The following is a 12,367-nucleotide window of genomic DNA, read 5'->3' on the forward strand; positions in this document are numbered from 1 at the left end:
AAAAAACTAGCCGTTAACATTCTTCATCAAATTTAAAAAAAAAGTAGCCGTTAGTTTTGAAAATTATTTGGAATATGGCTGTTAGGCTAGGCGGGTTGGGCGGGTTGTGCGGGTTGGCGGGTTGGGCGGGTTGGTGGGTTGTGCGGGTTGGCGGGTTGGGTGGGCTGGCGGGTTGTGCGGGTTGGTGGGTTGGGTGGGCCGTGCGTGATGGGTCGGGTTGGGTGGGTTCGTGGGTTGGGTGGGTCGAATCACGTGGGTCGAAATGGGTTGAACGAGTTGGGCCGAATCATGTGGGTCAAAATGGGCTGGGTCGAAAAGGGCTGGCCTAGAATTTTTGGACCCACGACGCACCCACCTTTTCAAACGGGTTGTGCCGGGTTGTGCCGAGTCGGATCCGGGCTGGACCCATTTGACCCACCAGCCGTGCGGGTCAGGGTGGGCTGGGTCCAACCCGGCCCACTGGCCACCTCTATTTACTCCCAAAATGATCGACCCATTTGCATTAAAATACCCACCAATTTACACCAATATTTGTGCAAAATTAGATTCCCCATATAAAATTTTGTTTTTTCATGTATTTTAAATATTTTATCTCTCTACTTTTTTACAAACCCCATATAAATTTATCTTTTCAATATATTTTTATTTCTTTTTATTTAAATTTTTTAATAACTGCGAAATCAACCCAAAAGGATCGAAATTTTGGGGACAGAAGAAGTACTTAAACTGATGTTATTGAGCGAAGAATAGTCCTATATTGTAATTGAGTAATAAGCCGTCAAATTTTGCCTTGTAAATTGTAATTGAAGAATTTTTTGGATTTGTTTATGTTCTTATATGAACATTTTCCAAACTTATCATCATCAAAAATGTGTTAGATCTGTCCTTAGAAGTTGTATGACGAAAAACAGACCTACACATAACTTGTTTTTATTGTTCTTTATAATAATCCAAATTCCAATATATGTTCTAGATAACAGGAAAATTCACTCATTCTCGTTGAGACAAGGAACTTCTATAGACAATAATTTTGGTCTGACCATTATGCATTATTGTCAACTTTCCAGAATATTGTTTCAAAAAAAAAAAAAAAAACTTTCTAGAACTAGAACAGTCTGTCTTTAGCCTCGATTAAGCAAATTGATTTTAGCACACTCTTAATTGATATTAGCACACTTTTACGTGAGAAGAGTATTAAAAACTATGCTCACATAGGGTGTGTCAAAATCAACTTATGGTGTGCCAAAATTATTTTCTCTCGATCAATATTCCTTCAAGTTGTACTCCGTGTAATGTGCATATATGATATATAGTCATAAAGATAAAACTGATTAGGGACGGCTAGGGATGGCTTGAGCCACAACATACCTAACTTGAAAAAGATATGTCATAAGCACAATGTAGGCACGACGCAATAAAACACGACACATAACTTGTGAATCGAGTTTAGCTAGCTTCAAATCTTATGGTTTGCCACAAGGCATGCCTCATTGCTATCCTTAAACTCACTCGTATAAGATGAACTATGTAAACATGTAAAACCAACTAAGTGGAATTGATAGAATCAAGTATAACTATTAAATTACCTAATTAACTTAAAAATCCGATAATACCTTAGCTTGAACTTATTTCAAACTTCAATTCAATCAACTTCACTTAGGCCATGTTCTGTTCACTTTATTTCCACTTATTTCAGGGTTAATAAGTTCTGAAAAGGGTTAATAAGTTTTGATAAGTTCAAAAAAGATAAGTTTAAGAAAAATAAGTTCTGATAAGGGTTAATTAGGGCTACCAAGTTTAATTTATAATTAAGATAAGTTCTAATAAGGGCTAATAAGTTCAGATCAGATTAGATAAGTTCAGATAAGTTCATATAAGATCATATAAGTAAAATTCAGGTGAATACCACACACCCTTATTTAGGTGTGATTGTTTTTTTGTTTCTTTTAGCTTTCTAAAGTTGTAATTCTGTTTTTATTTATAAAGTTCTCTCTGTCAAATAAATAAATAAATAAATAAATAAGCCCTTAACTTAAATGCAAATCAAATACGAGTTATCATCACCTAAATATGCCTTAGACAAAATCATATTACTTCCTTCGTTTCAACTCACTTGCAACATTTACAATAGATAAATACTACTATAAATTATTTGCAATAACTTTTTTTTATTTATTTTTATTTTTATTTTTTATTTTTTTATAATTCCTGTCCTCGTCACATACAACTTTATTTTCTCTCTTGATTTAGTGCTCACAAACAAATTTTACCTAAATATAGATGAATGCTACACCCCTGTTAATAAATTGAAATGAATTACTCCCTTCGTTTATTACTTGCTTTATTTTCTATTTTGAAAACTTTAAACAATATTTTATTATTTCCACTCCATAGTGGTTCCGGCATATCATATTTTAATACTTCGTATTTATCATATTCTCTCTCCTCCCCACTTATACCCATATTTACTTTTTTAGTTTTTTATTTTTTATTATTCAATATAAAATGAAGCAATCAATAAAATACGTATATCATATTCAATCTAATATATATATATATATATATATATATATATATATATATATATATATATATATATATATATACTAGTTTTGTGCCCCGTGCGATGCCCGGGTTATTTATTAAATTTTAAGATAAATTTTTAATCTCTATATCAAATTTTAAAATATATCATTGATACAAAATTAGTTAGGAATTGATGTGCTTTTGTGACGATTTGCTATCTAGTAGGCATATAATGACTAATAATAATGTTAGTGGAAATGTTCGATATAATACATTAAAAAATTTAAAAATTAGCAAAAAATAAAATAAAATAAAATAAATGTTCAAAGTGTGTTGGGTTGACCTGAATCAAAAATTTTGGGCAAGGGTTGAACATTTCTTGACTCTGTAATCTAAAGTGACCCAATTCAAGATGACTCATGACCCGACCCTAATTGACAGGTCTACATAGTAATAAAATTCTATTAGATTGTAAAGTACATTATTTTAACCGATTAATATATATTATAAATGAATGTTTTACGCTTTGAACTATTTTCTTTCCTCCAAAAAATATTATGATATAAAAAATAAATTTATGTGATAATTTGAGAATTATAAACTAATAATTTTTTTGAATAAAATTATAATTCAATTTGTACCTCTAAAATATTGGTATTTTATCGAAAATAAAACTCTAAACTAAAAAATAATCCTAAAAAATTCTATCCAAATAGAATTCTAAACTAACTTTTTTATCTTATGAAGTTTATTTAAATTTATCCAACGTGGCGCGACACTTGGCGAAAAGTTAGAACACCAAGTGTCGCTGCCTCATGACCTGACTAAAAGTTTAGCTTTATATATTAGTTATATGATATAAAGAGGAGTTTTTTCCCGAGTTTTTAGAGAGCCATGTAGGATTTAATTTTTTCAGCGCGCCATGTAGGATAATAAATTTTAGTGGTAGCCAATTAAATACGAGATTATTAACTCTTTTAAAATTAAATAATTTAAATGACATGTAAGTAAAATTGACGAATGAGATTTTCTAGTTTAAATTAATTAAATATAAAATATTACCTTTTGATATTAGGAATTTTATCTAAATATATAACAAATTTTAACATATATATATATTTTAAAAAATTCAAACAAACTGTGCATCACACAGATTTCATCTTATTTTAATATAAAATAAAGCAAATAATAAAACACGGAGTAGGAAGGAAGTAGTAGAATAATCCATCCCGGGTATGTCATACTGTAAGATAGAGGCATAGAGCCACACAAAATCACAAATGCACAAATGATCTAAAACTGTCACCACGTGTATGGACTTTAATGGGCAACCAGATAACATGAGGCCCCAAATTTAAATTTTTGTAACGCGTCGAAAACAAGAGACAAGGCAGCAGAAAAGAAAAATAAAAACAAACAAATACGAGTAGATAAATAACTCACACTTCTTTCAGGTCAGATAACTACCAAAGCACACACGTCACTGTTGAAAGAAGAGAAAAACAATCAAGGTTGAAATTTAGTTTTATTCATTTTTAAGTAATTAGTAGTATTTGCGAAAATAGAAAATAAATTGTCTATGGCAAGTCCTCAACCATTCAAACTAAATAAAGTTTATAAACAAAGTACATTAAAAAAAAAAACACAATGTTTACATAAAGAATGTTTTCTTCGATAATGAATAAGTTTAATAAAATAATAGTCGTATGAAACATTAATCCATACTTGCATTTGAGGGATAAATCAAATACGAGTAGAGAATATAGGACAATATTTGAGGGACGGAAGTAACAATAATCTATGATAAAGACCATCAATGCCAATTACAAGTATTATTGAATTAAAGTATTCTCCCTCCGTTTCAAAATAAATGTCTCAATTTGACGTATTTCCATTATTCACTCACATTTTAACTTTCGATGTTGCTTTATAGGAAGTATATAAGATAAATATAGCCATGTGACAACTTGTTGGAATCATCTCATTGTATACTTTTCGAATATTAACTTGTACTCCGTATAATTTATAAGTTTAATAATTAAAGATTTAACTATTTAAGTCAACCAAAGTGAGACATTTATTTTGAAACGGATAGAGTAATGTAATAAGACAAACTTCAAATGTTTTAATTTATTTACAACAGTGACACATGCTTTGAAATCAAAATTATATAATATAAATGGATAAATTATTTAAAATTATTTATACACAGTACATGATGCATAACCATACTTTAATCCTCGTGTTAAAATTATTTTGATAAAATCATTTATTTACCTTCACTACACATCTTCTAAGGTCCTGATCAGCAAAAGTAGCGGTAGCGGGTAGATTTTAACGGTCGAGTACCGGGTAGCTATTAAGGTAGCGAGTAGCTCTCAATTAGTAGTAGGTAAAGGTTATATGTCAAAGTAACAGGTGATAGTATGAATATTTGAAAAAAAAAACAGCGGTTGCAATACTAAAATATATCAAAATTCATATAAAAATTGTTTAAAAAGTAAAAATTTGCCAAACGCTACTCGCTACTTCTAAACATTACTATTTTTAACGTTTGAGAAAAGCTACTTAAAAGTTACCTCTATCGTTAACTGCTACTAAAACTGTTACCTTACCTAATACTCTCAAATTTTTTATAATAGTGTTTTGATTGGTTAAAACGCTAACCGCTACCTTAAAGTGTTAAACACGCTACCATCAAACAACGCCTAAAACTATGTGTGTGTCTTACAAGTAAAAAAAATAAAAATAAAAAATAGAGGAAGTATTTGATTAATTAAATCACATGAATTAATTTGAATTCATATTTATATATACTCTCTTTCTCTCTCTATATCTCCCTCTTTCTTCAAGTAAACGATTCATTTTCCTATTAAACTCTCTGAATTATAAACCCTAGAAAGTTCCCCTTTTTCTAATTGAGTTAATTTATCTTGGTTTCTGGAATTCTAAGTCTCGATCTACTCTGAACTCACCTGGGTATAATTCAAAGTTTTTTGGGGTTTGAAATTTTGCGTTAATTTAATTTGGTTTTCTCTGAGGCAAAACATCGAACACTTTGTATGCATTTTTCTTATTGGTAAGCTCTTTTCTTTTACCTTTCTATGTTACCAATTTTCTAAATATTTTTATTGGCTTCAGTTTGAAGGTTCTGCTGCACATCAGTTTTGCTTTTTAACGACTTTTTTTTTTTTTTTTTTGTTTTTCCTTACTTTATACTCAATTTTTGCTTTCATGAATGGTAGATTAATAACTTGTATTATCTTTTTGTCTTGTTTTATGCAGAAATTGCTGGAAGTGGATTCCGTTTGATTGGAGATTGGTGTGATTTAGTATCCAAATTTTACACAAAATTATTCTATTTGATTGAAGTCTTTCTGCTTGGAATATTGTCAGAGAATTTGTTCTAATTCGATTTCAGCTGATAGGTTTAATTTGGGTATTAATTTGAAACTATGGGTGATCATTTTTGACTCTTGAACAACAAGTTTTGGATTTTGGATTCTGGGTGTTGATTTTTTTTTTTTTTTTTTTTTTTTTTTGGGATTAATGTGAATGAGATTGAGCATTTTGATCATTAGGGTATGATTGGTATTGTGGGATATTGGTTATTGTGGTTGAATTGTGGGTTCTTATGATCAGTGTTCATTTGGTGATTTTCGCGGTCAAGGAGGTTTGATCTGTGTTTGTTTATTATGATGATGGATGAAATTCAAGGTGGTTCAAATGCTTTGCCTCCTTTCCTTACAAAGACTTATGAGATGGTGGATGATCCCACCACTGACTCCATTGTTTCGTGGAGTTCGACTAATAAGAGCTTTATTGTGTTGAATCCCCCTGAATTTTCCAGGGTTTTGTTACCTAGGTTCTTCAAACACAACAATTTCTCAAGCTTTATTAGGCAGTTGAACACTTATGTAAGTCATTCAATATTCAGTTTGTGAAACTTGTTAGTTTTCGCGTTGTTTTGATGATGTAGTGCAGATTTAGCCTTTCAGGAGTATTTCCTTATGATTGTATTTATTCTGTTCATGAAACAGGGTTTCAGGAAGGTGGATCCTGAGCAATGGGAGTTTGCCAATGACGATTTTATAAGAGGGCAATCACATCTTCTGAAAAATATACACAGACGCAAGCCGGTTCACAGTCACTCGTTGACTAATCTTCATGGACAGGTGAACTCGAATCCATTAACTGATTCCGAAAGGCAAAAATACAAAGATGATATTGAGCGACTAAAACATGAGCGGGAATATCTCCTGGCGGATTCCCAAAGGCAAAGGCAGGAGGAGCAGGTATTAGAGTCTCAAGTGCAGCTTGTGAAAGAGCGCATGGAGTATATGGAAAAGCGGCAGCATAAGTTTGTTTCATTCTTTGCTCAGATATTGAATAAACCCGAGCTTGCTTTTGCTGTGCCTCAAGTAGAAAACCATGATAGAAAGAGAAGGGTATCTTCGAGGCCTGACTGCTTACATGATGAAACAAGCAACGAGGATAGCGTGGGTACTTCGAGAATATCAAGGAGAGGAAGTCCTGATGAAACTTATGGTTTAGACCTTGACACTGATCTGTTGGAGAGGATGGAAACATCTTTAACATTTTGGGAAAATGTGGCTGAGGATATTGAGGAATTATGTGTGCAGCGAAATTCATCCACTGAGCTTACTGAGTCCACTACTTGTGTAGAGAGCCCAGCGATATCTTATACACAACTCAATCTTGATCTTCCGTCTACTTCATCAAGAATTGATATGAATTCTGAACCTCCTGTCACAGCTAGCATGGTTGCTCCCGATCCACCCCAGCCACGGAAGGAGCAAGAAGCTGGAAATGCTCCTGCAGCGCCACAGGGTGTGAATGATATGTTCTGGGAACAATTTTTGACTGAAAATCCGGGTTCATCTGATGTACAGGAAGTTCAGTCTGAAAGGAAAGAATCCGGATTGAAAGAGAAAGACAGCAGATTGATAGATCATGGGAGATATTGGTTAGGTATCAGAAATTCTAGCAATCTTCCGGAACACATTGGGCAGCTTACTTCAGCAGGCAGGAGCTAATACTTTCTGATCCTTTTTGACATTGATGATTTAGAGTTGGATGTAAATATAGGTAAGATTGTTCCTGATACTTTTGTACTAATAGAAGTCAATATGCTATTGTAAAATTATAATGCTGGAGATGCCCATTTTACACTAACACTATAGACGTATAAGATTTTCTCGGTATGATTACCTTTGAAACGAGTATTATCCAATTTCTTCGGAGTATCACTATTGGAGTTTTCCTTGTTCTGCTTCTCTGCGGAAGTAGCTCTCATCATATTGTAGGTCATTGCTTGTTAGCATGCATTTTTGGGTAAGTTGAATATGAAGCATGTATCTAGGTATCAATGTAAGCTATTAGGTTATCGATTGTCTCTGAAGCCTTTGCTCCAGTCTGAAGTATAGTAGGTCTCCTGTACATACTTGGCTATTATTAGAACTTGTTTTTATCACAGCTCACAGATTTGTTTGTTATAAGTCATCATATTCAATACTTCGTATGTAGTATCTTTTACATATCAATATATCATTCATCTTTGCGAAAGTTTGGTTTTTTAAGGGCATAATTGTTGTCATAAACAAGACATTTTTTGTTTTGTTTTTATGGCTCTGATATACATACAATATTGGAACTTTTTTTAAGAAGCAAATGTTAGCTCATGTAGAGGATTGATTGGGAGTATAGTAGCATAATCTCCACCTTCTCTAGCAGTGACCTCGGGACGATTCTGTCTTCCCCTTGGAGGTTTTATACTTTCTCCTCTTGCTCTGAAGTCTGAACAATGCTCTGTGCAGCTGTGCTGCAATTTCAGAGTAATTATGTTAGTTCATGTAGTAGCTCAAGCGGCTATCTTTAGTATGTGTGCATTGTAGAATGTTGCCTCGCTTCTCTCTTCCTATAAAATAGGGTATTTCCTGAGAGTCTTCAGCATAAGTCTCTGCTGGTTTACACAGGCTTGGTAGATATAAGACTGCATTGATTTGGCACGGCTCAGACCACGCCTACAGCAGAGGCACACTGAGGTTGATTATTCTAGCTCATTGAGGTACATGGTTTCATTGCTAATTTATGTTTTGTGGCATAATTTCTGTCAAAGTCCTATGTTTAATTTTGGTAGGTGCTTACTATCTTCAGCTTCTGATCTTGTTGCTTGGACTTGTGTATTTGTGTCAGACATAAGTTTGTCAAAGTGTCAAATTTGGCTTTTTGTCGAGTTTTTTTTCATGTTTATGGTACAAAATGAAGTGTCAAGTGTTGAGGAATCCAACACAGATACTTGAGGTAATGAAGAGTCCAAGCAACAAAAAAAAACGAGAGTACATAGTACATGTCAATTAAGATATTGTTTCCTAAAAGGCGTTGTCACCGATACAGTGACAACTCCATTTTTGATCAAATGTTAATGATGCTGGTACAGAGAGAAACCAATAAGAGGTTTGTAGGGGTTAGAGGGGGTGGCTTCAAGTCTTCCTATGATAAGCTGACATTCCTCCAAACTTTAAAAGGAGAAAGGCTTCAAGCGCACATCTTTAGTTTGTTGGCAAATGTGTACTTATCTATCATACTTTACACCTATCTCTTTTGTTATGATTTAACCAACCAAATTGCCCTTTTAAGCCCTATCTGCATCAGTGCTGCCCTTAACTTCATTGGTTTTTAGCTTGCTTGTTAACTTCTGCTGTGATTATGTGGCACCTATATTAACCAAGAAAATAAACTCTTTTTTTTTTCATTTTTTTTTTATTTTTTTTATTTGCCCTTTGTAGTGATTTGTGGTTCATATGTTGGATACTTTTGACTTTGTAATTGGTAACCATTTGCTGGAATTAGGGAAGCAATACATCATTACGTCCTCTTTAACTGTGCCTTCATTTAGGCTAGGATTTGCATCTTGAATAAAAGTGTTTCTAACTAACTTGGATGTTGTATATATGACATCAATATCTCGCATTTTGAATTTTCCTTATTGTCTGCCTTCTATGTATGTATGTATGTATGTATGTATGTATGTATGTCTTGTGCTATTTGTTAGACTATAATAAATGTCGACTCATTCCTAGCTATTGGTTTTGGGGACTTGTTTGAGATTGTTACCTCTATATTTTGGTTATTGTAGAATTGAGCATCAAGGTCTATCCAATTCGGGTGTACCTTTTCTTTTTTCATTTCGTGCATGAAACAAATTTTTATTACTCCCTCTATGGTTCTATTCTATTTCAAAATTGTTTTATTAATGTCATGCATAAGTTTATAAAAAGCGTTGCTCCGTATTTATAACATTTTAGTGGCCATAAGTCCATAACGGGTAAGTAATAATTATAAACCGTTAATCAGCGCATTTTTTTTTTATTGATAAAACTCTATGAACATCATATATGAATTTTTTAATAATTAATAAGTTATAAATTAAAATTAAGTTGCCTCTTATTTAAACTTATTGCCTTATTGGCTCATGTCCAATCGTCCAAAGTTCCAAGCCCTATTATGATAATCTAAACTTAATTTTCCGTCACCTCGTACTTTTAAGGTAGCCGAAATGTAGTGACGGATCCACGTTGGGTTCAATGGGTTGGGTTTAAGTGGATTCATTGAACCCACTATTTTTCTGGAAAAAAAAAAAAGGATAAAAGCAATTTATCCGCTTGAAATAGAGTAGGAAAAGTAGCATAGCTCAGTGGTCAAATACTCAAATGGAGTTGGTGTTTGAGCGCATGGGTTTAATCAGGTCGTCGGTTCGATTCCCACGGACTATTTTTTTAGCCCTTTTTTTTTTTTTTTTTTCCCAAAGTTTTAATGGTTTAATTTTTTTCACCTTTTTCTTTAATCACTTCTCTAAACTCCTAATATCCCGAAAGCATTTTAAAGACTCAAAACATCAAACCTCTTTTACCCTAATTATTTTTTCCCCTAACTTTCTTCACCAAAATATCTAAAAATCCGAATGCTTTTACAGATCTGTTTTCTAATTTTATTAAGTTATATGTCATCCATTATAATCTGGAATTCAAAAGTATGTATCTATTAAAATTAAATTTATACTTTCTATTTTTTTTTTAATTGCAACGTTTGTAATTTTACAATATATGCACATACTCCGTTGATTGTTTTTTGTGATTAAAACGTTGGAAAAAAAAAATTAGTCAAGTGGGATCTTGTTAATAATTTAAGATATTTAGCTTGTAGAATTTGTGTTGGCAAGCGTGAAATCACCAATGTTGCAAATAAAACGAACGAAAGACCTATATCTTTTTTTTTTTTTTTTTAACTATTTCGAATCTACACTTCTGAATTCCTAGATATGCAACTGCCGAAATGAGATCAAGTTCTCATTGTAAAAAATGCCAGTATGGATATCCTACACAGTACAAGGATGTGAGTATGTGACCAAGATGAGAATACGTGTGTAATAAAGCATAAGATCTTCCAAGCTGTTAAATTGAAAACCCAATTCGTTCACATACCAAAAAATTCTCATAAAGAGTTTGGGAACCTCCCCTATTTTCTAATGTCAACGCATATTTGGTGGTACCGTGGTATACTTTGTTAGTGCTGTTTCCCAAAAGTACTCATGTTAGCTTTCAGGTTGTTGGAGACTTTTGTGGCATTTGTATATTTTATTTATCTTTCTTTTTTTAACTCCCAACTTGCAAGACAAAGTGATTTTTTTTTTCCTTTTACATTCCCCTTGTTCCGATTGGATCTTGTGTGGCATGCCTGCTAAGTGCTAACCTGGATTAGGTTAATCTATAAGAAGTTTTAGGCTGTTTATCTTCTCTTTCCCTTGAAAAAAAAAGTTGTGAAACTTTAAATACTTCCTCTTTTAATTGTTAATTGTAACAAAAGGGATATTATTTATGAGATATAAAATATTCCTTTGTTGCAATTAATATTTAACGGAGGAAGTACGAAATTTGCACTATTTACGTTGGTCCATTTGACCACCTTTGTTAATTTATTTGTTAAATAAATATAGTTATGTAAAATCTTGTTAGATTAATCTCAATTTATTTTCACAAATTAAATTTATTTATATAGTAAAAAAATATATAAGATTAAATTTATATTGACAAACATAAAAGTCAAAACGTTGCTACTAAAAGAAAGTAGAGGAAGTAGTAGTAAAAAAATGTAATAAAATGTTACTAGTGTTTTAATGTTCCTGTTAGTATAAGTTTTACTGTATACACTTGATTGGTGGGGGCTTAATGAAAAGCAATGACATTCAAAGTCATTCACATTTGCTCTTGTGTTGAACAAAGTTGTAAAATTTGACTTGCCTCTTATCTTGTTGTCTTTTTGAATGTTTGACCATATCCTTAATTGCTGGTGCCATCTTGGATTTTTAATTTAGTTTTATGCAAAAGAATATCAATAATTGCAAACTACTATCTTGATACGTTATTAGTTGACAATTATGTACAAAGATCAAGCAATCTAGGATATAAGTTAATGTTGTACAAACTACTGTACACTTTAATAATTTTTTCTTTCAAAAAAGAATTTTAAATATTTGCAACTTCTTGCAAGATACGACAATTGATATTTTTATTAGTTATTATTTACGAATACATTTGTTTGTGTATCATCATTGATCAAAGTGAGTAATTTGACAACGAAGCAAACTAGATTTGTACAACACAATCTTCTTCTTGGTTGTGTATGGTGTAAGTTCATGCATAATTTTATCTTAACTCAAATTAGTTTTGTTTGTAGAGTTGTAGAGCATTGCGGATGGTTGGATTAGGACTAATACTTTGTGGATCAGACCTCGACATATACACAAGTTTTTCTACGAGCC

At 32.3% G+C, this 12,367-nt stretch overlaps 1 protein-coding gene across 1 annotated transcript; it reads left to right on the forward strand.

The window, feature by feature from the left end:
- The first annotated feature begins 5,323 nt into the window (after window positions 1-5,323).
- LOC145580268 (heat stress transcription factor A-4c-like) lies at window positions 5,324-8,025 on the forward strand. The gene is made up of 3 exons (XM_081637692.1): window positions 5,324-5,605; window positions 5,812-6,443; window positions 6,567-8,025. The coding sequence occupies exons 2-3, from the start codon at window positions 6,222-6,224 to the stop codon at window positions 7,581-7,583; spliced, it is 1,239 nt and encodes a 412-aa protein (XP_081493818.1). The 5' UTR covers window positions 5,324-5,605; window positions 5,812-6,221; the 3' UTR covers window positions 7,584-8,025.
- Window positions 8,026-12,367: the final 4,342 nt, after the last annotated feature.

The sequence above is a fragment of the Chenopodium album genome, chromosome 14 (assembly GCF_948465745.1).
Source record: "Chenopodium album chromosome 14, dcCheAlbu1.1, whole genome shotgun sequence".
NCBI classification, from domain to species: domain Eukaryota; kingdom Viridiplantae; phylum Streptophyta; class Magnoliopsida; order Caryophyllales; family Amaranthaceae; genus Chenopodium; species Chenopodium album.